This window comes from Phaethon aethereus, assembly GCF_964289735.1.
Source record: "Phaethon aethereus genome assembly, chromosome: 13".
Lineage (NCBI taxonomy): Eukaryota > Metazoa > Chordata > Aves > Phaethontiformes > Phaethontidae > Phaethon > Phaethon aethereus.
Window position 1 is genome coordinate 20,740,105 of NC_138589.1, and position 27,607 is coordinate 20,767,711.

At 56.6% G+C, this 27,607-nt stretch overlaps 1 protein-coding gene across 1 annotated transcript in view; it reads left to right on the top strand.

The window, feature by feature from the left end:
* Nucleotides 1-361: 361 nt before the first annotated feature.
* JPH3 (junctophilin 3) overlaps nucleotides 362-27,607 on the top strand; it is a gene marked incomplete at its 3' end in the record, with an annotated part of 57,758 nt that continues 30,512 nt past the window's right edge. Inside the window, exons 1-2 of the mRNA XM_082005742.1 lie at nucleotides 362-2,117; nucleotides 18,038-18,815. Coding sequence (XP_081861868.1) covers nucleotides 1,736-2,117; nucleotides 18,038-18,815 — 1,160 coding nt within the window. The 5' untranslated portion in view covers nucleotides 362-1,735. The remainder of the gene's footprint in view (nucleotides 2,118-18,037; nucleotides 18,816-27,607) is intronic.

Genomic DNA, 27,607 nt, shown 5'->3' on the forward strand with positions numbered 1-27,607 from the left:
TTAAACAGAGCTCCCCCTTTAATACCTCTGTATCGATACCTTTGTGTATAAATACAAATATGTATGTGTATGCATGCACACAGACCTGCACAGACACCCCGATGCCGCAAATATTTGGCACGCGTACAAACAAGGGGATGCGTCGCAGGACTGGGACCCCGCGTGCTCCAGAGGCACGAAGCGACCTGCCGCCACTGCCGGGGGATGATTTCACATCTTTAGCAATCCCAGGGGAAAAAAATAATAACCAAATAAAATAAATCTGCGGACAGGACTGGCGAGGGCTTCCTGCTGTTTTGCCTCTTCCCGGTGGGTGGGAAGGACCCCGACGAGATGCTCTGTGTTGAAGGGAGGGGACCGAGGTGCGCAGCAGCCGGGAGGGGACACAGCCCGGACCGCTGCCGTAAACCCCGAGCGACAGCACGGCCTTTTCATGAATAAATAATTCGTGTTGCAGTTGCAGCGTGCTGGGCCAGGCGCGCAGCAACGCCTGCCCGGAGGCTTGGCGCTGGCGGTGCTGAGCGAGGCCTTTGGCCCTTACCCGTTGTCCCCCCCAACCCACCCGCCTGCAAACCGCGGCCCCCCCCCGCCGCGCCGGGGCTGGCGAAGGACGGCCGCCCCTCGCCGCATGGAGATGCAGCGGGAGAGCGGCGGGAGCGGGGCAGGGGAGAGATGGAGGGTGAAATAAAAACCCGGGTGGGTCCCGGCGCCGCGGCGGGGGGCTGGCGGGGGGCTGCGGCCCAGCCGGGGCGGGAGGCGAAGGCGACGCAGTTCCTGTCTCTTTAAATCCAGCCGGAGCCGGGAGTCGAGGCAGAGCGGAGAGCTCAGCATCCCTGCTCATTAATAAGCAGGATTTATCCCCGTAGGGAACCGGGAAGGAGGGGGGGAGGCCCTCTGCTGCCCCCCCGCAACTCGTCCCCGACCCCCAGCCCCTCACCCCGGCATCCAGCCTCGCTCCGAGCATCCTCCGGCCGAGATGTGGGATCCGCTGGGCGAGGCGAGCGGGTACCCCCGGGAGTGAGGTTTGCGGGGGGGGCGGGGGGGAGAGGCGGAGGAAGAGGAGGGAGAGGGGTGGTGAGGGAGGAGGCGATGGCGGGTTTTTAGGGCGCGGGGTGCGTGCCGCTGCGAGGGCCGGAGCGGGAGAGGCCGGGGGGAGGCACCGCATTGCTGCTGAGCCGCCGCGCCCGGCCCCGCCATGCCGCCGCGCCCGCCCCCCCCGGCCCCGCGCCCCAGCCAGGCCGGGCGGCCGGGCAGCCCGGGGGGCAGGTCCCGGCGGGGGCTGTGAGGCGTCCGGGGTGCGCGCCGCTTCGGGCGGCCTTCCCTTGGCATTTGGCCTCTTTTTTCCTTTTTTTCTTTTTTTTTTTTTTTTTTTTCCTCCCCCCCACCCCCGTTCCCTGCCTTGGATGGTTTTTAGGTGGAGTCGTTTGCACCAAAACCCAATAGCTGCTGCTGTTCTTGCTGCTATTTTTTTTTTTTTTTTTTAATGATACTGTTTCCACAGCAGGGGAAGAGAGAACTGATCCTGAACATACTCCCAGAGAATGAATAATCACAAGAAACTGGCTTAAAGCAGCTCCCTGGATCTGGTGCATGATTTCGATTGAGTTTGATTTGATTTGATTTTTAAATTTATTTTTTTTCCCCAAATCATCGTTCGCATTTTATTTTCTGCATTTCTTTTTTTTTTTTTTTTTTTTTTTCACCTTTTGGGGGATTTGCAAACCGAATTACATGCATGTCCAGTGGGGGAAGGTTTAATTTTGACGATGGAGGGTCGTACTGTGGAGGCTGGGAGGACGGAAAGGCTCATGGCCACGGAATCTGTACCGGCCCGAAGGGTCAAGGTGAATATTCGGGCTCCTGGAGTCACGGCTTTGAGGTGCTGGGGGTCTACACTTGGCCCAGCGGCAACACTTACCAGGGCACCTGGGCGCAGGGCAAGCGCCATGGCATTGGCATGGAGAGCAAGGGGAAGTGGGTGTACAAAGGAGAGTGGACCCACGGATTTAAGGGACGGTACGGGGTCCGAGAATGCGCTGGGAATGGGGCCAAGTACGAAGGCACCTGGAGCAATGGATTACAGGATGGCTACGGGACAGAGACCTACTCGGATGGAGGTAGGTGCTGCATTGATACCTTCCCGGCCGGGGCGGGCGGTGGCGTGGGGGTGCAAGCCTCCGAACGGGGACCCCGGTTTTAGGCTGGAGTCTGTGAGTTTGCAACCTGCTGGCTTGGAGCGAGGGATGCTCACATGTACCCCGCAGAAGATACGGAACCAGCCCAGCACGACATCAGCCCAGCTCTTTGCCACAGGTAGCCCCATATGTTCAGCGGATCTCTGGGCGCGGGGTCCTCCCCCCATCCTCTCCTCGACCAGCCTTTTTTGGGGTGGGGAGGCGGTTGCGCTGCTGGGGGGGGACGCCCCGCTCTCACCCAGGGGGGTCGGAGGACGGGGTGGGCCAGGCCGTCGGGAGACGACCCAAGTTGCACATGGGCTTCGCAGTTCTGGCTGCACCACTGGAACCTGTAGGATTTGCATGGAAGCGAGCCGGGGCAGGGGGGAGGCGAGCGTGCAGGGGGGGATCCTGGGCCGACGGATGCAGCTCTGGAGCCGCAAATGCTTCCAGCGAGGGGCTGGGGTCTTTGCACGCCCCGCAGCCCCTCCGAACGCAGCCCCACGCTTAATAATACCAGGCAAAAGACTTTAATTCAGACAAGAGTCTTACATTCCTAGTTTACGGCTTAATGCTTAGCGTAGGGGCTCAGAGGGATCACCAAAGCTATTCTCTGCCGTCAGCACGGCTTAACGAGATGTTGAGGGGAAACTAGGATTAAATAAAAAACAAGAAAACCCAATCGGAGCGATCGCGGGGCGGGGGGAAATTGCTGGACTAACAAGCTTTAAGGCCGAACTAGGAGAAACAGCTGGTGCTCTGCTGTAAGTGGCTGTATCATCCCCTCTCATGTTTTGTGGCTACTTCCATCTAAATTGCCACCATAATACGCGGCAGGCCTACCTGCCGGCAGCCGGGGGCATTCGGCAGCGCTGCCCCGTTGTTTTGCTGGCGAATGTGTCCATCTAAAGCAGACTCCTTTTGGTTTTTTAAGACATTATCATTTTCCAGGACCGCTACGTTAAGGATATTGCAGCGCTGATAAGCTCCATCGCAGCCTTCCCGAAAGGTGCTGCAAGACCTTTCTCTAGAAAACCCTGTTTGCTGCTTTGTGATTATACAGGGAGGCAAGATTAAACGTTACCTGCAGCTGCTCTTCTATGCTCTTGAAGGGAGAGGTGGAAGAATCTCTTGGGTTTTTTTTTTTTTAATGATAATTTTGTGCTGGTGGCTTTCTCCTAAAGGAAAATATAGCTGCAACCTTTTGTTTCAAGCTGCCTGGAATAACGCTGGGGTCTGAGCTGGAATGTCAGTGTTTGCAAGCCACCGGTAATTCCCCGCAGTCCTTCAGCTGAGAATAAACCTTGGTCAGGGAATAATCGTGGTCTCCCACGTTCAAAGAGGTCGGGGGGTGCACGGGGGGGGTCTCTGCGTGCTCCTAACGCGAGTGCCGTCTCCCTGCTCCCCTCCTGGCACCCAGCCCTCGCGGGGGCCGTCTGCGGGAAGGCAGACAGAAGTCTCGGCAAACTCCGGGTCTCGGAGGGCTGGGTGTTGCGGGGCTGGCCCCATCCCCGAGCGCGCACGTGCCCCCGCCCCGGCACGCTTCCCCGTCAGCTGCGGCGCAGCGGCTCTTCGGGAAAGCTGGGGAGCATCTCCCAATTCGGGGTGGCTTACCAGTGGTTTCACCATTTCTGAGAACCTACCAGAAGCGAAGAGCTTTTTCTTCCATCTTGTCAGGCCAGCTCGGCTTCTTGTTTGGGGACCAAAAAGCTATGTGGTGTGTTTATCGTTTTGGGAGGAGGTAAGGGGGTCAGGAGGAGGCGAGGGCAGGCTCTGTAGCGAAACGCTCCCCCCAGGGGCTCTGCAGACCGCCCGAGGAGGAGGGGACGGCCGTGCTGGGGAAGTGCAGGGTGGGGGTACCTGTGGCCGAGCCCATCCTGCTGCCGGGAGCAGGGACGCCCCGAGCGTGCCCGGCTGGGCTCCCCCACACCAGCTTTCCCCACCTTTCGGGTGGGCGCTCGCCACGGAGTGCCTGAAGCCGGCTGAAACCGCGCTTTCACCAACTCGCTTGCCAGTACCCAGAGGCCGCAGCCCTTTCCCACTTGCCTGTCTCCATTCTGGGTGGAAAACACCAAAGCTGGGCATCTCCAGCCTTTTGGACACCGAACCTCAGTGAACTTTCTGCGTTGGGGCACAAGAAGCTGGTGCGTGCAGGAGCTCTGCTGGAAGGGTGGCTGGGCCGCTGTTGCGCAAGGGGAGGCAACTGTTGGGAAGGATGTTTCTTATTAATCTATTCCAGTTATTACCTTCATCAAACTGAAGTATCCTAGAATCCTCGCCCCAGCATCTGTCACTTGCCACCCACAGATAAATATTCATCCTTTGCATTTATTTTTTTTTTTTTAGCACATCAACCAGGGCTAGGGGATGGGTCCCTAAATGCGCAGCGAGGCTCAGGAAGTGCGATGCCCCAAAATTCATGGGTTTCACTCCGATTTTACCACTTCCTTGCACAATAGTGGGTAAAGGCAAATCCTGACACTCCACCGACCGTTGCCGGCGCTCTCTTGGGGAGTGATATTTTGCGTGACCGACGCACACGTGTTGATGCGTCGGGCTTGGACGTAGGGTACGGCGTGCGGTGGCCTGAGCCACGCTGCCACCCCCCCGCCGTCCCGGCTCTGCTCGCCGCCCCGGGTGCCGTCCGTCCCCCCACGCCGGGTGCTCACGCCTGCCACACGCACACGCAGGCACGCTTCCCCCACACGCAGCTTGCAGATCTCGCACCTCCCACGCGGACACACTCATCGCCGTGCACGCACGCCTCTCCTCCCCACGCCGAGACGCCGCTTCGCCCCTCCGCTCGCATACCCACACGCACGTGGTCTGGCCCCGGCCCGGCGCCAGCGCGCTCTGATCCCCGTGCACGCGCCGGAGGAATGCGAACCGCGTTCGCCGAGCCGTGCGGTTACGTGTCCATCAACGCAAACCCATTGCACGGGGCCCGGATAAGCAAACGCGGCCTCGCTGTTCCCCTAGGAGCCCACACCCTGCCAAATCTCCCCGGCACCGCTGCACCCCCGACCCACATTCCTGCGCCGGCGGCACACGCGTGCACCGCCCTGTCTTTGCCACGCACGGACGCACGCGCTCGCTCGGCCCCCCACCCAAACCGCCACACTGCCGACGTGTCCTCATCCTTCTGCCAAAAATTCCTGCCCCCTCCATCCAGAAGCCCCCTGATATTACATAAACCGGCCTTCTGAGCATCGCTCCGCTCGGGTGCTGGGGTTGCACCGCTCGCTGGCTGGGCCTGATTCGGCCCCGAGCGGGAGCAGGGTCGCACCCTTGCGTGAGATGAAAGGGGCTGCAGCCACGCGGATCGGCACCGGTGAGAGCCGGGGCCGCAGCCGACACCCTTGCCGGAGCTGGTGGAGCCTCTCTGGAGCAGGAGCTTGCAGACCCCCTCCCACGGGAGACCCTCTCCCGAGCAGGTCTGGGGACCAGCAGGCATCTCAGCTGGTTCTTGCCTTTCTGTAGCTCCACAGACGCGTTGAAATCCCCCGTGATCTTACCCTGGGGACAGCCTGAGGCGTAGCTGCGCGCTTGCCGCGGAAATCCTATGGCTGCGCAACGGGTCGTGGGTGCAGCTGCCGAAACCACGCGAGGGTGGAGGAAGGAAGCCCCAAATCTGCTTCTGCCCTTTCTGTCCCTGCCAAAACTGGTTTTCTCCTCCCTCCACCTCTCCCCAGCTGAGCAGTGGGGATCCGAGACCGGAGGGGGGCTCGGGGAGGGGACCAGCCCCTCTCGCAGGTCCCCGCTGGCCGGGCAGCCCGTGGGGAGCGGCTCGCAGCGGTTCCCCGGCCTGGAGGTGTCCGCGGTGCATCGGGGCCACGCCAGGTCCCTCCGGCTGCCACCCCCTCGCCCCATCCCGGGTGCCCACGTGCTCCCCGCAGCCTTTTTTCTCGGGAGGGCTATCCCAAAAGGGACGGGCGGTCGCATCGCAGCGTTCATCTTGTGTAATCCGCCATGCCCACTCACCTAAATGAATCATCCCTTTGATAGGTGAGTGAAATATAATTAGTGTTTTCATTGTTAGCACCGTGCGAGTAGGCAAGTGGGTTCTCTTGGCCTCGGCTGGCAAATTTTCGTGCCTTGGAAGCGACGGGGAGAGGGAAGCGGCGCAGCGGGGGCTGCCGGCGTGGGGTGTCTCGCAGCCCGTCCTGCCCGGGTGGCGGCCGCGGCGGGTCCGTGCCGCGCTGTCCCCACCTCTGCAGCGGCACCGCTGACACCTCCGGCCGCTCTCGTAGCAGCTGCACCAGGAGCTACCAACCGAACGGCTTTAAGTGTGGTGGAGGGGATGAAACACGTGAAATATTCCGCAAAAGCAGGCCCCTTGCCAAGCATGAAGGGTCGTGGCGGAGGGACGGACCCCGGGACGCCGTGGGGGGACCCGCCTGTCCAGGAAGGGGCCGCAGCCCCTCGCCTGAGCCGAGAAGTGGGTTTGGACGAGCCACCACCGCTACGGGTACGCCTCGCGCCTCGCGCCGTACCCGGCTTTTCCACGGGTCCCTCCACGGCTGCAGGGAACCAACTAGCGAGGGCAAACCTCCATGCGGCCTATTCACAGCGCAGATGCCAGAATTACCTTAAAAGTATCAGCTCTCGTCTTGTTTTGCTGCCGGGAAGGAATTGTTGATGCGCTTTAAATAGTGGGTGGCAGCAAGCAAATACAAATGCGGCCTGATCCCCAGTTCTCCGCGTTCCCGCAGAATCCGGACGCAGCTCTAGCCGGTCCTTAATGACGCCCGCTAGGAACCTGGTAATTAAACAAACAAAAGCTATGAACTTTGTCTATGAAGCGTCTTGCCATCTAGGTTTGGTACGGAAGATGCTTGCAGCGCAACAGTGGTTATCGGAGAGGAATAACTGAAGCGTCGGGACACGCCGAAAAATGAATCAAAATACTAAATGAAGTTTCTGACCGGCGTCATTAAAAATGAATGACATGAACTCACGGTAATTACTTATCTCACTGGAACATGCCGCTTAGTTTCAGGTACAGCTCAGGACAGAGGAAGAAAGATTTTGACCCCGGGGAAAAGTACGGGAGAAATTGCCAGGCAGGCTTAGAGCCCAGCTCCGTCTTCTCGAGTACTTTGCCCGGTGCGTGATGCCCCAGGGGACGGTGTGGGACCCCAACCTCGGGGCGGTCTGACCCCCACACGCACCTCTCCCTGACCCATAACAAAGGGTGACTTAAGTCCTGAAGCACAGTTTTACTCTCCTTTTGCTGGGGACGCCGGGGTGGGCTACCTCGGGGGTTCTCACGGCTTTTAATGCAAATCTCAGGGTATTTGCGTGTGATTTGATATCCCACGGGGCTCCTCGTGGTTGGGTGAGATCTGCTCCTGTAGCTGAACATTTTTTTTTTTCCTTGAAGCTCCAGCTTGTAGAATCATGTGATTTTTTGCTAGATTTGCAGCTTCATTTTTAAAGCAAGGTTTCCACCCAGACTATTGCAGAAAAGTCATTCTTACAGGCTTGGAAACCAGCAGCCGAGAGCTAAAAATGCCTTCAATTTAAAAACGCCTTGATTTTAAAATGAACCTGATTAATTTTGAATGCTTTGAATCAGGTAATGCTGATGTAGATGAATGATCTGTATTAATGTAGGCACGACTTGAAGGTACAGAAGCCGCGTAGGATGGGGTTGGTGGTGGTCTTATAAGGGGCAACACTGTGGTTTAGCATCAGTCTCGTGAGATCTGCTGATTTTTGCCTGCTTGGTCTCTGGCTTTGGCATTGCCTGAAATCCTGACCAAGAAAGGATTTTTTTGGCAGGAGTTTGCAATAGTCACAGGAGAGTCTTGGTGCTAGTTTGCCCCTGCAATAAGCTGTTTAACTTACAGTTAAACTATTTGTTAACAAAATGGGAGAGCTTGGAGAAAAAAACCACTTGAATGGCAAGCGCTTATATTTTGGGGTTTGATGTTGGCTTTTCAAAGACAGATTCTGGCCTTGGAATCAAAAATCATTAAAAATTGCGATCGATGCATGAGCATACCATTAGAATAGCCGCTGCTTTCCCAAAATTATTCCCTGCAGAGGTTCCACTTACTCTTAACATACAGCAGAGCATCATGAATTTTCATGAATGAGTGAACAGCCAGAGCAAGATCCCTAAGTTTGCAGATATTTGCACCAAGATGATCGCTATAAAGATATCATTTCCTGCTCAGGGCAACACTTAGGGTCTGCAAGGTCTTTCCCTGGACTGAACAAGGGATTGATCATTTATTTCACAGGCAATAAATGAACCCTGCTCTCGCCTGGCCCCATCCTGTGCCGTCCCTGCTCCTGGTGCAGCCTCGTATCCCCAATCCGTGGGGAGCGCAGCCTCACCCCGCGCGGCTGAGCATCTCCCACGCCTCGCGAGGGACGCAGCCCTCCAAAACCCGGTGCTGGCACGCCGTGCCGTTTGGGAGTGCCGGAGAATTAGCCAGTGCTCCTGCGAGCTCTGCTGAGAAATGGGGTGAGATCGCAGAGTTTGTGACGAGGATTAGAGCTCTGGAGGATTAACGGGCTAAGCATTAGCCCGATTTCACTCTGCTTTGTGAGAGGAGCACATTAGCTGTAATAAAGGTGCTGAGCGATATGTTAATGATGTGTTTTGCATCCCTCATGCTAAAGCCTCATCCTGGTTTTGGCCCCAGTCGGTGCCCAAATCTGCATGGATTCAGTTGCCCTGGGCAACATTACGGGCCCCGGCTATGCTCCCTTGACTTTCCCTGGCTCCAGCGGACCCAGCCCTTCCCATGCCCAGGAAGACTGGAAATTTCTTTCTTTAGTTCTTTCCTTTTGAAGAGCTATATTTCCCCTGACTCCAGGACCTGGTGCTTTAAGAAAAATCGTGACCAGCCTGAGACGCGTTACGAACCCCATCAGAATTAGCGATGGCCAAGGTTTGATTGCCTTTGCAATGGTTTGAAGGGTTTCTCCGGATGCTGGCTGGAAAAGGCAATTACTAACGAAGGCGAAGGGGCTGGGGGAAGCAAGAGATATGGAAGCAATGAGAGGGAGGAGGCGGGGGATGCTCAGGATGGACTCGCGTTTTCCTGCACACGGTGTAGAGCAAATTGAGTTCTTCTCCCTCGAAGCAAACAGCCGAAATGCTTCGGAAGCCGTTGACGGGCGACGCTGAGCGTAGTCGTGGGTCTGGGGCGCCGCTCCTCTCGCAGATGTTATCGGAGCTGAATTTCCGTGTGTGATTTTTCTGGGGCGGCTTCTCCTTAATATTATAAGGGCACATATTCATCACTGGCCAGTCCCTGTGGAAAATGGCTTAATTCCTGCAATTGGGGCTATCTTCAGAGGTAGGACATCAGCCTCGGGGCTTTGCTCCGCTCCCTGCCCTGCCGTAGTTGCGCTGTAGGCTGCGCAAAGTCACTTCGCGCCCGCGGGAGGGGGAGGCACGCGCCTCATTTTGCTGGAGGAGCTCATCCTCCGTCTCGCTCTGTGCCTCAGTTTCCCACCTGGAAATGCAAATAACAGCAGGCTTCGCAATACCGTGATGCACGTTAATGTTTGCCAGTGGGGGAAGTAGCTTCGTTCTGCTGATCTCCTGCTTGCAAACTGTCTTTGGGGCAGGCGTCATGGCAATGAGAATATAAAGGACTCCCCCTCTTTTGGATGGGGTTATATCCCCCAGACAACGCCTTCTCGCCACCTGAGCGTGCCTCTCAGATGGTTTTGCCGATGGAGGGTGGCTGAGCAAGCCCCGTCCTGTGGTATTTCAGCCCCAGTCACTTTACGTTGTCGTTCGCGTCCACAGAGGAGGGGGCAGGTTCCCTGGCTGTGGCGTGAGGCTGTGTGAATCCGTCTCCCCTCTCCGGCGCCCGGCTCTCGCTCCCGCAGGGGTGCCCAGCGAGGCGCGGGTGCCCGGGCCAGCCCTGCACCCATCTCTACCCGCTTGCAAAGTCATCTTCTACGGTACGTCGTCCACACCCGCCGGCGCCACTGGTTTGCGTCCTTCGATGGAGGAAGCCGCGTAGCTGTTAGAAGCGCGAGCTAACCGTGCCGCCGGCTTTGTAACGACGTTATTTGTGAGCCCCAGCAATGGACTCAGTGGCACCCAGCACCCAGGCAGTAGCAAAGCAGCCCACGAGAGCTCTGCAGACCTCTCTCCTCTCTGCTCTGCTCTTCTCCCCGCTCCTTTCCCTCTTCCCCTTCTCTCCTCCACGGATGCCCAGGCTTCACTGTGCCCGTCGTGTTTGCATGCGCCCAGCCTCGCATTAAGCGATGTGACTAACATCCCTCACGTGTTCGTGCCTGCAGATTATATTTGCATACTCAAAAATCCATACTTTATTTCTTCCCTTGTGTAAGCAGTTACCAGAGCATATTTTTGGCAAATGAGCAGCCACAGCAGAAGCATCTGACTGTGTTGTTAGCGTGGCTCGGTGGTGGTCAGAGGCGTGGAGAGCCTTGGCAGGGCTGGGGAGGAGGCGACTTGCCGGCGATGCTGTATCCACGCGGCGTTGCACACATGCACCGTCGCGGTGGGCAATGCAGGTCTATTCCTAGACCTCCAAATCACGCCAGTGTGGGGTTTAGGTGAGCATTTGGGGGATGATCTGCTGCTCTCCAACCGGCAACCCGGGACGGGGAACGCAAGTCACCCGGCGCGACGCCTCGTCCTGCTGCCAGGAGTGGTAGCGCGGGAAGGGCGGCCCTTGGGATGTCTTGGCAGCAAACGTGCACCCATGTGCATGCTCGGGAGCACCCATATGTGCAGACAGCATGTTTGGGGGGCACGTTTTTACCGGAGAGGCCCCCTGACTGCCGCACATCCAACAAGGATGTCCCCGTCATCACAGTGCCAGGACTGAGGCTGAATTAGCATCCTCCAGTCCTCTCTCTTCTCTCACACATCTTCTCCTTGGCGTAGATGTTTCTGAGATGCTAAATGTGATTTTCGTACGAATCCTCCCTGGTTCTTTCTGATATCAACTAGCTGGAAAGGGATATCTGTAAAACTTGCTCCTTGTGTCGCAATTCAAGAGACAGGCCTAATTATTGCCATCAGACATCTTTAATTAATATGCTGCAGAGTCCGGAGATAAGAAGCGGGGTGAGCATACCAGGAAGGATCCTTTGCAAGATAAACTCACAATTTGCAAGGCCTAATTACTTTAGCTTGATTTGGAAACGTGGTGGACGGGCACTCCGGACAACTCAGACCTTGTTCCCAAATTTTGCTCGGTGGTGAAAGCGAGCTGGGAGGTTTGGTTCGTTGCCGTTGCCGAACACAAGTCACCGTAACAGGCGGGTCTGGCTGTGCTTCAAGGATGGGACAGAGGCTACAGAGAAACCTGCCCTCCGAAGCCTGCTGCTGCCATGTTCTGTGAAAGCCGGGGTAGCTGCGCCCGTGCCGCTGATTATTTTAACTAACCTGGAAATACCTTGCATTGACCCATGATGGTGGGTTATTTATTTGTGTGTTTTTTTTTTTTAAGTCGGTGTTAGTGATGGGTAAAGAAAATTTTTCTAAGCATTTGACTTTTCCCGAGGTCATGTTGTGGTAATAATATGATGTGTCCACGGGCCTCAGAATGCTTTACGACATCCTAAATAACCACTCGAATGTCTCCATTAGAGAAACTGAAGCGGAGCAAGGCAGGGCAGGTCTGTGCAAACCTCCCCGCGTGCTTTACCCCGGGTGCTTGCCAAGGCCTTCGTCCTGCAGGACGCGGAACTGACCGTCGCGGTTCGGGAAAAGCCTGTGAGCAGCCTTCAGTCCATAAAGCTTGTACTTAATGGTGTTCCTGGGCTGGAGCCAGAGGGCTCAGCAACCTGCAAAATGCCAGGTCCTTGGGTACACGGGGAGGGAGGAAAGAAAACGCAGCCATTCCAGCCCCAAAAATACTGACGTCTGTCTCCTTCTGATGCCACGGTGGAGATGGATCAGGTTTGTATCCAAGTACGTGATCCCACCTTCAGCCGAGGGAAGCCCCACGCACGTTGCTGGGCTGTGAGCAGCCCATCATCCCCCTTGGGGCTTCCTCTAGTATCATTCGAAGCCCTCCCATTGCTCTGGCGTGCCCTAAGGTGCCGCTGATTTGTCTGAAAGCCAGAGGCCCCTGGGCATCGTTGCTGGTCTTCGCCATCTCTCTGTAAGCAGGAGAGGACTGCGGTGGCAGGCGGCCCCTCGGTTTGGGGCAGCAAGTGGCAAAGCTTTCCACCCGGTGCCACTTCTCACCTTCACCTGCTGCGTGCAACGCTGTAGGCCACCTCCATCTGGGTCAGAAAGGCCATTTTCTAGATGTTTCAGGTCTCCTTTCCCTCTCCGTTTCGCTCTTCTGTGCAAAAGGCGCCTGGTACGGAGACAAATGGCATCAGTGAAGTGACTCTTCTTCTCGCACAAGGTTTCAGGCTGGTGTGCTGCCTGTGGAAAGAGCAAGCCATGAGTTGGTTACCTCTTCCCAGCCATGGTGAAGACCTCATCTGCAAGAGTGAGCAGTCCCCTCCAAGCTCCCGGGCCCACGAGCCTCCACGCGAGCCCCACCGCAGCAGCTGTACCCCGGGGAGATGAGCTGGAGCTGGAGATGGGTCTCCTGCTCCCCTGCTCCCAGGAAAATCCCCCAAAACTCTTTGGCAAAGCCAAGGAAACGAACGGGAACCCGTCGGTCTTTGTGGTGTCTGTAATGCCTCATATCATCCCAGAGCACTTTGCAAATAGGAGCTAATTAGTCTTCCCAATACCCAGCTGAATTGCTGGAGTGTTGCTGCAGTATCCCCGTTTCCAGCAGGGAACACGGAGGCACAGAGGTTGCAGCCAGCCATCTCGCCGCCGGCTTTGCACGGGGTCCCGCTCGCCTCCCCGTTTCTGCAAGGTGCAAACCAGAGTGAACCTTGATTTCAGGGATTTGGGGATTATGGGGACAGCAGGAGCAGCCCTGCAGACTCTCTGCTCTCTTCCCAGAATGAATTTTAGCCTCCCTGAGCCAAATGCTGAGAAAGCGCTGAATAACTGCAACAAATTAGATTACTTTTTGGTACTTGTCATTTCTCAAAACATATGGCCTTCTGCTTGAGCATCAGGAATGATGCTTTGGAGGCCAGTGACTTCCTACTTTCTGCTTTCAGCCTGGCTGGCTCCAGCCAAGGATGGGGCTCCGTACGGTCCTCAAAGCAATGGAAATTCCTGCAGGAGTTTTAAAAGCCATTTGGAAAAAACCCAGCCTTACTCCAAGGGGAGCCAGCCAAAAACCACGCAAAACCCAGGCTTAAAAACACAAGTGGCCAACAACCACATCGCCCATTTTCTTCCCTCCATGTCTCCATCCCATCCCGACTTTCCTCGTCTTTCTTGTGAGCCTGTTTCCTTTCTCACGCTCCCTCTGCTGTTTCCAAAAGAGGAACATTCTTGCCGATCCATCTTTCAGGATGACTTCAGTTATTTTCTCCCACTCTCAGGTGATGCCCTCTCCTTACCCCCGCTCCATGCATGTGCACGCACGTGGCCACATCCCCACCCTTCTTGGCATCACCTTTATCTTGGCCAAATCCTGCTGGAGTGATTACACCAGGAGTCAAGAAATCTTCCCCGGGGTAAAACCGCAGCGAGGAAGAGCACAACCTGCTTATTCCCTCGGGCTCTGATTTTGCTGTGTAATTCCCATTCCCAGGGCGGGATCAGGCCCTCTTTTCAGCAGGATCATGGTGGTGGTGGCTGAGATTTCTTGGCTTGGCTGTCCAATGCTCTCCTACTGTGCATCTGCTCTTGTCCACGACTTCCACCCGGCCCCAGCCCTGACCGCACAGCTCGGCTGCCCGCAGCTGCCTGCACGATGCTGCCCTGACCACGTAATGGATGCTGCATTTTCCCTGATACAATCACTCCATTAATCTCATGCAATTAATGCTTCGGGAAGCATTTTGCCAACGTTGATAGTAAGGAAAGAGTTACAACGCAGAAATGGCTGCTGCTTCGGCTGTATTACCATAGCAAGTCACAAATCACTTAGCTCAGGAGGATTTTCTGTCCATGTCCAAGACTTTCTTGGCTGCTCTTTGTCCTTTTTGCCCAAAAGGGCCACGCAGAAGTGGGATGGACAGTTGTAGCATCTTGGAGGCATCCATAAGAGTGACCTGCATGGCTGGGGGGAAGAGGTTGGCCCCTTTCCCTCCCCAGCAATTCTCCCCCATCACGGTGGCTTTGCCTCTTTTCCGCAGGGCCGCGGCTCGGGCAATGCAATCAGCTTGTGGCCAGGATCGCGGCAGCGCCGGCTGGCTCCCCGCTTCCCGTCCCAACGGAGGCTGGTCCCCCTCTTGCACGCAATTAGAGAGGGCATCTGCTCTTCTGCCCCGATCCTGGGAGGTGCTCAGCTCTCTACGTTTGCACTGAAGGCCTTGAGGACCCCCGTTCAACACCTCAGCCGATCAGACTGGGGACCTTTTGCATCAGACGTGTTCGTCCTGCTACACCCAGCACCATCCTACGGTCCCCACAGCTTGGGCTTCCCGTGGCATGCGCCCTTTTCAGCTCCCTAGCTCTGAAGCAGCTAGAGCCGGTCCATCCTGGCGCCTAAAGTGGAAAATCGTAAAATCCTGTTTCCTCCGCAGGGAGAAAGAGTCTTCCGGCTCCTTGTGAGATTAAGCTTTGTGCATATATCTGCAAATGTTAGGGGACAGAGGTTAAGCTGAGCAGTGACAACGCTTAGCAATGCAGATCAGATGGCTCTGAGACCTTCCAGTATTCATGGCCAAATCCTGGGATATTTAGGGGTTTGAAACATAATGAAGTCAGATGAAGGAAGGAGTGCTGTTTGGGTGAGGAAGGACAGATGAACTCAGCTCCCTGGAAGGAAGCTCTTTGATCTGCTGGTGGCCATGAAAGTGGCCAGTTGTCTTGGTGGCCACTGGGGAGGTGACTGTGCCCTCCAGGAGCAATCCATGCTGCTGCCTCCAGCGGGGAAGCGACCAGGAGAGCAAACGGCACCCCTGAAAGCAGGCTTGGGGCTTGGGTTTTGCTCTCCACTGGGAGTTGCTCCATGATGCTGGGAGGGGAGAAGCAGGACGGGCTGGCTGGCTGGGATGGCTCCTCGAGCCCTTGCATCCTCCGCTTAGAAAAATCCGCCTTGCCAAGGAGATGCGGCGATTGCTCCTGGCAGCCTTGCAATTCTAGGAGTAGGTTCTGAGGCCATGCAAAGACGACGGCTTCCCGGGCACCTCTGCCTTGCTGGCGATGCGCACCGGTGCTCGCTGCAGCTGTAACCTGCTGCGACCGATTTGCCGCCTCTGCTCCAGCGGAGCGATGCTGTCGTGCCGGCGCCGGGAGCGTGTCGTTCTGCGCTTTGCCGCTGCCTCTGGTTCTCAGCAAAGGGCCCTGCGTGCCTTACGGTGCTTCAGTTTAATCCGGTTTGTCTTTCAGCTGCAGATTTGCTAGGAGATGGGGAGGTCAAGGGATTCAGCCAAGGGAAAGGGAGCCCAGGACTGGGGCAGGGCAGGCTTTGACGGATCTCGTGCAGGACCTTTTCTCCCTATCCCCTTGCCCACACTGGCATCCCTCCCTGACACCCATAGAATCCATTTCTAGGGGAGAGGCTGAGCACGGGACATCCCGAGCCATCTTGGGGGCTCCTTTTGCTGGGGTGCTCGGGGAATTCTCTCACCCAGGGGCTGCCCATCACCCCCAGCAGGTTGTGCTGGCGAGATGCTCTGGGAAGGAGCTGGAAAGGGGAGCGAGGTGGTGCCAGGTCTGCAGGGGATGGATGGATGGCTTGGGGGGCTCTTCCCTGCCACAGGCACCGTGCCAGGGTGCCACTGGGCATGGGGAGAGCCGTGGGTGCATGGCTGTTGCCTGTTCTTGGGGACACCAAAGTGGGCTGCAGTGGGGCAAGCCAGACTCACTGCTCCCACCCAACCACAGGACATGTCTGATGTCCCCTCTGAGCTGTTTGCCAGCCGTCTTGCCAGTTATCCCCCATCCTTCTCCTCGCCGGCACTGCCACCACCTCCTTGCCCTGCCCTGCCGGTACCTGCCGTAATCCCAGTGCTCTGCCTCCCTCCCTGGTCCTAATCCTATAAATCCTCAGCAAATCCTGCCCGCCTGGCCCTGCCTCTCCATGTCCCTCCTCCACAGCAGTCTTCGTGGGGTCCCCCAGCTTGGGGCTGGCATTTTTTTGGGGTGCACAGGGCTGCCACCCAGATAATGTAGCACCTCGGGGGGTTGCTTGCACAGGAACATCAGGAAGGGTGCCCGAGGCCCAGGAGAGTTGTGCAAAGTGCTGGTGGCTATTAGGTAGGGCACCCCAGAGAGCACCCCAGAGTGCACCCCAAAATGTAGCTGGTGCTGGTTTCAGGCTCTCAGGAAGCAGTTCCCGTGCTCAGCGCGAGCTGCTCCAGCACGTACCCATCTCCAGAGCTATCGCTGAGCCCGGGGGACTGGCAGTAGGATCAGGATGAGGAATGAAACGGAGCAAAAGGCTGCGTAGCTGCAGGGCTGGGGTCACTCCTTGCAGCGAGAGTGGGGTTTATCTGGGCTGGGGATGAGGACAGCCAACACAGCCCATTTTAACAATCTGCTGGGCTGTTGGAAAGTGTCAAGAGGGAAAGTGCTGCAGCAAGGTGGATAGGTCTCAGGGAACAGTATTTTTGCAGCCAAAAGAGCTGGCTCAGGTGGACCCGACGAGTTGTTCATGTCTACGAATCGTGACCTGATTGCTAAGGGCAAAGAGCCTCTTGTGCAGAGAAGGGGTGGAAAGCCTCTATCAGACTGAGCCTGGTAACCATCCAGGCCGTTTTCATCGGGGCCGTTTTGGTTTGATTCCCACAGGGTTCACTATTCCAGCAAGTCTATTTGAAAGACTCCCTTGGCATGCGGGAGTAGGGCTGGAGGGAAAGGAGAGCCCGATGCTGCAAGGTGCTGCCTGTGCCCGTCCTGGCATGGGACCCCGCTCTGTGCATCGCCGGCCGGGGATGGGAGGCAGCACTGGGACCAGCCGCAGCATCCCAGTAGCACCAGTACCAGGCGAGGAGCCGTCCTCGGTCTCATCAGTCCACCCTGCGAGAGCTTAGGCAGGCGGTGAATCACTGCATCTCCAGCTAGTCCAGAAAAGATTAAGCTGACCTAAGAATAAAAACAAGCCCCTCAGTTCAACTAGCGGGGATAAAATGAGAAAGCGTGCTAATCGCCGAGCTGCAGGAGGGGAAGGGATTATAAACCCCGGGCAGATTACCACCGTGCCGTTCGGTGCGCAGGGCAGGCGTTATGCTCTGGTTGTGCTTCCTGGGCTGGTTGAGTTTCTCGTCCCCCCATCCCCGGGGCTGCGGTGAGGACCTGTGCGCGTTTCATCCCGCTAACGACCGGTTAAGCATCTCCAGTAAGGGCCCACGCAAATGTAGGAGTTCAAACAGGGGCACATTTCCGAGGAGAATAACCAAATGGATCTCTCCCCACGAGGCCTTTATTTCTATACAGCCGCTCCCTTCCGCTAGGCGCCGGATGAAAGGCACTATGTATATAAAAAAATGCATTGTAATATACCATCCACTTTGATCACTCCAGCAGCATGGATGGGATCGGAGTCTGCTCTCGGATAACGATTCCCCTACCCCGTCTCCCCCCTCCCTTCCCTTTCAAATTAGGGGTTGATCTAAGGGGCAGTTTCTCAAAGCATTGCTCCACGCTCGGTGGTGCCTTGGCTGGTTTCTAATATTTCCGTGCTGCGGCTGGCGTGCAGGCCTGCAACCCAAGCAAGACGTTATCTTTTTCCTCCCACAATCCTTGTCACGGAGATGGGCCTGGGATCCAGAGCTGCTCCCGCTAACGAAGGGCTTGCAGAGGTGTTTGATGCCGTTAGCGGTCCACAGGATGCCATGCCATGAAACCCCTCTTTGCTTTTGTCTCCTCTTCCCAGGGACATACCAGGGCCAGTGGGTCGGAGGGATGCGCCAGGGTTACGGGGTCCGGCAGAGCGTTCCCTACGGCATGGCTGCGGTTATCAGGTCACCCCTGAGGACGTCAATCAACTCCCTGCGCAGCGAGCACACCAACGGCACGGCGCTGCACCCCGACTCCTCGCCGGCGGTGGCCGGCAGCCCTGCCGTCTCCCGAGGTGGCTTCGTCCTCATGGCCCACAGCGATGCCGAGATCCTCAAGAGCAAGAAGAAGGGCATCTTCCGGCGGTCGCTGCTGAGCGGGCTCAAGCTTCGTAAGTCTGAGTCCAAGAGCTCCTTGGCCAGCCAGCGGAGCAAGCAGAGCTCTTTCCGGAGCGAAGCCGGGATGAGCACAGTCAGCTCCACCGCCAGCGACATCAACTCCACCATCAGCCTGGGTGAGGGCGAAGCCGAGCTCTCCGTCATCGAAGACGACATCGATGCCACCACCACCGAGATCTATGTTGGCGAGTGGAAGAACGACAAGCGGTCGGGCTTCGGGGTGAGCCAACGCTCGGACGGGCTGAAGTACGAGGGAGAATGGGCCAACAACAAGCGCCACGGCTATGGCTGCATGACCTTCCCCGACGGCACCAAGGAGGAGGGCAAGTACAAGCAGAACATCCTGGTCAGCGGCAAGAGGAAGAACCTCATCCCGCTGCGGGCCAGCAAGATCCGTGAGAAGGTGGATCGGGCCGTCGAGGCGGCCGAGCGGGCGGCCACCATCGCCAAGCAGAAAGCGGAGATCGCGGCATCCAGGTAAGGTGGTTCCCGTCCCGATGCGGTGTTGCGGCGGGGGTCTCGCCCTGACCGCTGCGGTTTGATGGGAGAAGTGGGATGAGACTTTTTGTGGTAGTAGGTGCTCGGGGGGGTATTTTAGGGAAGCTGCTGGAGGCGGACAGGCGTCGCGGTGGGTGCCTGCCAGCGCAGGCAGCGGTAGTTGCAATCTGGACCCCGAAGGGGGAGTGGGCAGCATCCTGCAAAGCCAAGCTGCTGGGCTTGCCCGAGCCTCATGGGTGGTGGTCAAAACGGGGTGGGTCCAAGCTGAATTGTCCCTCTGCTAACTCCGAGCAGGCTGTGGATGCACGACCTTCCCAAACCAGCTGGCGAGGCCGTGCGGGCTCACCCAGAGTGGTGTGTTTGCTGCAGCCTGTTGCCGGGGGTGGTTGCGGCGTGGTGGGACCGCATTTGTGGGTCACGGTGTGGGGCTCGCATGTTGGTAGCTGTCACCTGGGAGGTACTGGGCTGCTTACTCTGTTTCTCCCTAGCATCTTTAGTAAGGATGACACCCTTAGTAGAAGTGCTCCTGAGATGCTGTTTGCCTGTATCCTCTGTCTGACTTTTACAGCCAAGAGGAACCATCCCAGGGTTGGCCTGTGCTAGGAGGATTCCCAGCTATTTCTGTTCCCAAAAGAGGTTTTGAGTGGAAAAGCAGTCAATTCACTGGCTGCAGCTGATGCTTGTGAAGGGTTTGCCCTGTCTGTGGCTCTGCTAGGACGCAGCAGATCTGGGTGCCCGAATAACCCCTACAAGCCTCAAGAAGCCCCCACTCCCCGGGCTGGCTGCAGCCATCACAGAACTGCTCAGTGATTCAGAGCAGGGACCTGAACTGGCTGAAAACCAGCAGGAGGGGAGGGGGAGCGGGGTCATGTCTAATTTAGGCTGCAGTAGGGTCCAACTCCCAACTTAAAGCAGGGCCAACACAAGCGTCTTCTTGCTGACTCCCAAAATGCGCCTGGAGCTTCGTGACTTGCAGCGAGCTCCCAGACAATAGGTGAGCTGAGGAGGAAAGGCTCCTCTGCCGAAATCAGGGCTCTTTGTATCACTTTTTGGGGATGGTTTATTAGAGCATGGTCATTCCTCTCTGGTTTCTGAGCAAGTGCTATATATAGCAGCCAGGATGGGGAAAACGGGCTGGGGTTAGGGGAAAATCCCAGGTACCTCCTCATACCAGTCGCCTGTGCTGGATTAATTGCTGGGTCTGGATCATTTGTATGCAGAGTCACACCTGAAATCTTTATCAGCATGTCTGCCGATGACTTATCTGCAATGTGAATGAGACTCCCAGGCCTGCTTTGGGAGCATATTTGGGCTTGATGATGTTTTTGAGCTGATGTTGTACCAAATTGTTGTCAAAGCTTTGGAGGAAAAAAAAAAAAAATCCCACTAGATTGCCAGGTAGAAAACAGACTGCAGAGCAGCGGAAAGACCAGATCTTTCCCTATCATCTGGGGATGTGAATGCCTTGGTACAAAGGCCTGAATCCTGGAGATGGGGATCTCTAGTCTGCTGTGGGATGCCAGGTCCGAGAACCCGAGCATCCTCTGTCCCCAGGTGGTAATGGTCCTAGAAATCCACGGGGGTGGGAGCTGGAAGAGATATGACCCCCCCTCCATGTTGGAAATAAATACTTTAACGAGGTCTTGGCATATAATGTTCCACTTTCTAATTATGAGAAAGAAGGAAAAAAATGAAATTGGATAGCAATGCCAGGGCATGGATACCTTCCTCCCCTGTACCGGCCGGAGTAATGTGGTCCTGAGCTCTGCTGGAGAGCAGCAGCAGCAGTGCTGGGAGGCAGGATGCAGCCCGTGACCACGCGTGTCCGTGGAGGGAGAGAAAAGCTGTGGGATTTGGGGACCACCCAGAGGACCCCTTTAATCATCAGTGAAGATGTAAAGAAGTAAATGAACGGGAGTGCACTGCTTCAAGGATCCTCCGTCAGAGACCGACCTCTGATTTCTCACAGAAAACGCTCCGTCGGTGACCTGACATCTCCATCCTGCAGCCCAGCTTCCTCCACCGTTTGCGCTTGGTCTTAACTCATCTGTTCTCAACCAGAGATGCGGGGAAGAAAGCAAGCGCCGGGAACCCAGGGCGTTGCTCTTTCTATGGCACAGCCATCGCCTCCGGTGCACGAGGCTCGCTGGTGTGTTGAAAAGCCCTTTATCGATCTGCTGCACAGCCCGTCTCTCGCTGCGCGAGCTGGGGACAGACAGACTCCGACGTGACGTGCGCTGTGCATTAGTGCTGGGTTACCAACCGCAAATGACATCCGTCCGAGGAATTTTTGCTGCCAGTGTTAATGGTTTATGTTGAAACCCCGAAACCGATCTCAGCGAAGAGCCAAACCGTTCGGCTGCGGCCGGGAAGGATCGCGGGATTTAGGCTTTGCTGGAGACGCGGGGCAGGTGGGATTAGGCGGGCGTACAGGCTCAGCCCCAAGCCTTGGAGGGTGACTTGGATTTGCAGTGCGGCTGCACGCGGGAAAACACCTCAAAATGCAAGCAGGGAGAGCTGCTTTGCCTGCAACCCGCGATCCTTCGGCTCGAGCTCTTCCCCGTTGTGCGGGTTTTTGCACAGACGGTCTCTCCTCGGCTGCGTCCCAGCAGGCAGAACCAGAACAGAGCAAGGTTTTACAGACCCAGAACCAGCTAGAAAGGCTGTCGTGCAATTAGTCCGATTAATTTTAAAGCTTCTAAATGAATAAACGCTCCCCTGCAGTGCCCGCACCCAATCGCGTCGTCCAAAGGGAAAGGAACGCGCAAAATAGGCAGTGGGTGCGTTGGTAGAAGCGTCCTGGTCCTCGTTTCGGGGGCTTTGGGGCTCAGGGGTGCAATATCCCCTGTCTAATACCAACGTGAGCTCTGGCTCTGGGGATTTTATAACAGCACTGGTGTGTGTCTGTGTACGTGTGTCTGTGTATTCTCTTCTGTCTAATAATATGGCTGAGTTCACTCTGCAGCCTTTCCCTTGGTGGGGGAAAATATGTGCCCACCCACGTATTTCATTAAATTTGTAGGAATTCAGTATTTTTGAAAACTCTGCCGCTCTGTCAGATTTGGTTGGAATTGGCCAACACGTTCAAAAGTTATTAGTGTGGGAGTGATGGCATATAGATATATAAACAGCACAATCACATAAGTAAGCCCCATTTCCTAAGGAAAGTAGGCTAAAAACATAGTGTACTGAAGACAAGTAAATTGGATTCTTGAAGTTGCTTTAGTCTGAACAAAGTACAATGTTATCTGTGACACAGAAAAGTAAGCTCATAGTTTTTAGGTTCGGTAGATGATTCTCCTAAATTTTCTTCGATGCGATTAAGATGAAATAACACTTTCTTTCCTCTTATATCTCCCATTTGCTGAAATAGTTTGTGTAAAGTCGGTGGGCGAGAAGGGCTATGAATCAGGTCTGAAAAACCACCGTCGATACCAACTGTTGGTTTTCTGAGGTAGCCAGGGAGGGAGGCCTTTTTCAGCCTGTTTACAATGAAGGTGCGGGCTGTCCTCTTTGTGCTATGGGGTGCTCCGTTCCCCTCTGGTGAGCCAAGAGCCATCTCTCTTTTTGCTGCTACCCTGCGAGGATGAAGGATGCCCTGGGGTCACCGGCTCCCATCTCATTAGTGGTATCGTTGACCCCCAAGGCAAACTGTCCATAGGCACTGCTGGGTCATGGTCAACTAGAATATAATACCCGGGCAAGAAAGGTGAGCCAGAAGGCTCATCGTCACCCCTTGGCTTTCGGCACAGCTGCTGGACATGGAGGATAGATGCACGTGGAGCATCGGGGGATGCTCAGGACCGACTCCAGCTCCCTGCGATGGATGATGGTAGCTTTAATGCAAGGCAAGACAGACCCTGATTCTCTCCAGGGTTTCCTTCTGCTACCACAGTTCAAGATTTTGTAATTAGTGGCCGGAGCTCCTTATGAGGGGAAGGGACGTCACCGGTGCTAGGGATCTGAGTTCCAGAGGCGGGCGGCATTTGGCAAGCGCTCGGCTCCTCTCCAGCACAAGCTTCATGGGGCCCCATTGCTCAGCACCTTAAATAACAGCTCCTCAGAGCAGCCGATGCCCGAGCACCCCAGAGGGGATGCTGTTCTCAGGTTAGTCCTAAGTAATGCACTCCCAGGTATAATTATAGCCAAGCCATTCACCAACAATGAGAAAAATATAATTAAACTCAATAGTCTCAGGAGGAGTCAGGCTACAAATTAGCACAGTGCCATTCAACTTCAGAAGGGGAAACTGGAGAAAAAAAGAAAAAGGAAGCGAATAAAGGCGACCTGGCAGCGGGGACGGGCAAAGGGAAATGTTTGGACTCAGCATGGATGCTCCTTCAGGATGCTGCAGTGAGGGCGAAGCATCCGTCCACGTCTGACATACAATGGGGAGCAGGAAGGCAAGAAAAGCCCTGGAGAGCTGAAATGCAAAGTGCAGAAGGTTGCTCGAGCCAAACAGGTATTTTCTTCAGAAAAATGGAAATGCAGCCCAGGCAAAACCCACAGAAAGGAATAGATTCTGCAGTTCTGATCCCAAACATTTTAAGTTGCGGTAATGTCACTACCGGCAGTACGCCGAGCCATAATAATGCTGCTTAATGCTCTCTCAGGCCTGTGCCTGCAGCTTTGCAATTGTGCTTAGCTGCATTTGATTTAAGGTTTCTGCTGGCTCTTCTGATGCCTGGGGGAGGTGGCTGCGGGGCTCCCGCATTAGTCTCGCCCTAATCCCCGCCTCGTGCTGCCGGAGGGGCTTTCGCTGCGGATGGAGAAGGGGGAGGAGGAGGGACGTGGGGTAAGGGGAACGCTGTGGCCCCAAAAGGGTTACGTGTCCCCTTCCTTGGGTCGGGACGGCGGGGACGAGCCGGCAGCAGACGGAAGCTGAAATGGGTCACGGCTGAACTGGCTGCGGGGATGGGGCTGAGCGAACGATTCGGGGATCAGACCAAGCGTGTCGGGGCCTCCCACCGCCTTGTCCAGCCCCTCTTCGGGCACCTCTGGGTCTGGGGTGCGGGTTGCTCTGCTTATGGCCCCTCGGGGGAGCGCTGCTCCTTTCGCCTCCGAGGCCATGGAAGAGTTCAGCATCTGCAGCTGCCTGCAGCACGGTGTTTGCCAGCTGGAGCTTGGGGCTGTGCAGAAGTCATCTCTACCCAATTAGTTTGGGACCGATGGGGTCACTAACGGCATCACCTGGTACCCGCTGGGTCTCGTGCACGCTCCCGCCATTCCTTCTCCATCTTTTCCTTGAGGGGTGCAGAGGATAGAGCGACAGGGAGAAAAGCACAGAGGGGATGGCTGGAGGTGACTCGAAGGCTGAAACCAGCTGGGGCAGGAGGTAATTCTCTTTATGGCAGCGTTTTCTTTTTCCTCCCTGCCCTCCTTCCCTCCCAAACAACTCCTGTGCAATGCAGAGAGGAGCAAAGCCCGGGGCTGGCAGCCTCCAAAGGGCTTTACCATGGACGGAGAGCTGAGCAGGGCCGTGGCAGAGCACCCGGCTTTTCCTCCTGCCAGCTCCTTCCCTCCGCCACCTCCTGCCCAGCCACATGCTGCCGCGTGTGGGCAGGGGTCAGGCGATACCACGGCGGCCGAGATTAGGATCAGCTGTGATTCCTCCCGTTCGTGCGCCGCTGCCAGCCGGGATGGCGCGGGCACCTCTGCCTCATGGCAAGCACGATTTCCACCTCTGGTCCCGGATGCTCGAGGAGCGGTGGATCCCCGGACAGCATCCTAAAGCACCGCGTCCTTACCCATTGCCAGCTCTTGTGGGACCTGCTGTCTGCACCGTGACTGTTTAAGTCCTCCTGCAATGCCAATTTAATAACTTCCTGCTCAGACAGGGCTTACAGCGTTAAGCCCTTTTGCGGCCGTGTCAAAAGTCAGGACTAGCCGGCACGCTCATACGGGGCCAGCTCCGTGTGTCCCCGGCTGCCACCTCGCTGAGGTGGAGGGGTGCATCCATGCGCAGACGTGAACGGGATGGAAAATTAAGCACCTTTCATAGGAAGGATGCTTTATGAAGTAATCCAACTGGAAAAACCTCAGCGGGATCTTTTTTAGCTTCTAGGAGAGCAGCTCGGCATGGGTTTCGCTAGTGTCTCCCCTTTCATTGCTCCCCCATCCCTCTAGCACAACCACCGCTCCCGACCCAGTGGCTCCCACCGCCTCCCCTGTCCGCTGGACTGAATGTGAGCTAAAACTCCCTGGCTCCGTGGCCCAGGCACACGACATGCTTTCATTTCATCATTTCCATCATTGCTAGGTCGTGATGCAATGCCATGGGCAGAGTGGAGATTCACAGCCCGTTGGATTCGCTGTGATCGCCGCCGGCTCGGCCCTCCTCCCCGTGCTCGTCGGGGAAGATCTCCAAAATCCACGCGGTCCCGGCAGATACGGCAAAGCGCGGGTGGAGGGGCTGGTTTTGCCGTAGAGTGAAGCAGGAGAGGGGTCTTGGGGGATGCGGGAGGAAGCGAAATGCCCGGCAGCAGAGCCGTGGTGGGAGAGCTGTGCCGGCGCAGGAACGTGATCTGCCAGTGCTGGTTCTGTGGCTGCTTTTGCAGTGGGACCAGATGGAAACGGGCAGGGATGGCACCGGCCAGCAGCGAGGCAGGAAGGATGGGAGGGTGATTCACTCCTGGCAGCCGACGCTTCCACGGGAAGGGGCTGCCCCAGAGAGCTGGGCAGGAGGCGGGGGGCAGCACGGGCGGCCAAAGGGGAGGCTGCATCTTCTTCCTCCTCCTCCTCCTCCTCCTCCTCCTCCTCCTCCTCCTCCTCCTCCTCTCCGGCATTGCACGGCAGCCCATCGCAGCCCGGATCATCTGCCTGGTTTCTAATCCAAGCCTGTTACCGGCTTAGCGCATGGGCTGAGCGGCCAGCACTGCTGTCCCGCTGGGGCTGGCCCCGCTGCAGAATTAGCCCTTCCCGGGAGATGCTGCAGGATGATTTCAGCCCCCTGGGCTGTGTTGGATCCCCCCACTAACACAATCACCTCCTGACTGCCTGCACAGCACAGGGAAGAGGGAATGAGCTGAAGAAGAGGATGCTGAAGCCTCTTCACGCTGACGTCTGCTAGCTTTCGGGTGGAGCAGCCCTTCATCAGAGAGGGAAAAAAAAAGAAAAAGCCAACAACAACAAAAAAGCCAGCCTTATTTTCCCTTCTGCTGCTTTTCCTATTCAATGAGCAGAAACTGCAGCGTTGCTTTGCTCAGCGATCTTCGGGAGGGAAGGGAGAGATCCTTCCACAGCCTGCGCAGCTGCCTGGCAGGCGGGCTGGCTCGCAGCCCCATCGCTCTCCTCCATCCTCATCCTCACCCTCCGTGGGGTGCTCAGAGACTAGTGGGGGGGCACACGCCGTAGCACCCCAGCCCCCTGCCACCGTGTCCTGCCACCCTGAACCCCCCAGCCGTGTTGGTGGGAGCTGTTGCCCCGTGTCCCTGCCCACTCCCACGCTGCGCCCCGGCACACCAAAGCTTTGATAGCGGAGGAGAGCCGAGGGGAAGTTTTGGGGTCCCTACACAACAGCTACGCTGCCTTCCCATCTGGCGAGAGAGGCCTGGGTGCTTTTTTCCTCTCCCAGCTCCCATTTTGGGTTTCCTGGCATGCGTTCCTCTGGCTGCGCTGCTCCCGCCCCAGCCACCCGCCCACCTTGCTTTTCACTCTTGCTCTTCAGTGCAGCAACAGCCCCAACACCCCCAAGCTCCTGTCCCCCCCCAAAGCCCCTTCCTCCCTGGAGCGAGGCGAAAGCAGTATCAGGAGCGCAACCGAGATGACAACGCAGAGCTGGGCAAAAATATTGAGTGTTTTCCTTTCTGCTGTTCATGAGCATCGCTTCACCCCACAGCCAGAGATTGGGGTGCTGGGGGGACCGGCAGTGCCGTGGGGGGAGCGCAGCGGCCGGGCTGGGGGCTCCCAGTCCCGTGGTGCTCTTGCAGTCTGAAAAGCCTCAAGCAATGAGGTTTCTGCAGCCTCCTCCGTGCAGGACGAATGACAAGCTGTCGTGGCTTCCTAATCCAGGAAATTAAAGGATTTGACCATAGACCCTGCTAAGTGCATTTCCCCCCTGAAAATCCCAGGGGGACTTAACCCGTGGATCCAACCAATTCTCCCTTTAAAGCTGTGACTAAGAAAGGTCCCAATTCTTCAGGGTGCTGAGTGCGCTAAAACCCCATCGCAGTGGTAACGCGGCCATGTCCAGCGCTTGCCCCACTGTCCGGCGAGACCTTCTTTTAACTTTTATCCCACCTCTTCCGCGGGCAGCAGCCCTTTGCTGCCTGCTCGCTGCCAGCTGGGACGGCAGAGCCTCACTGCAACCATGACCTGAATCCGCCCCGTCCCATCCCCCTGTGTCACTTTCCAGGGACATGGCACGTTATTTGGGGACTGTTGATTTTCCCAGTTCAGCATCAGGAGCACCCCATGGGAGACAGGCTGGGTGCACCCCAATGGGAGCCGGGTGGGCTCCATGCCGGCAGCGCCAGCTCCTGTTCATGGACCTCGACGGCAGAAGGAAGCAGGGAAGCAGGCCATATAGCTTTGCTGAATTTATTCTGCTCGATCAAAGGACGTCTGGTATCCATCCTCAAAGCAAAACCTTTGGAGATGGTGAATCCAAGCAAGGCTGGGTCAGTGGACACCCCACCACAAAGCATCCTCGTGAGCCTTGATGGCTCGATGCTGCTGCCCTGAACCTGGAGCAGCAGTTCCGCAGGGTCAGGCTCCCTTACGGAGAAGAAATAGGTTCATGGGCTCAAAGCTGGATGCAGCGGTCACAGTGG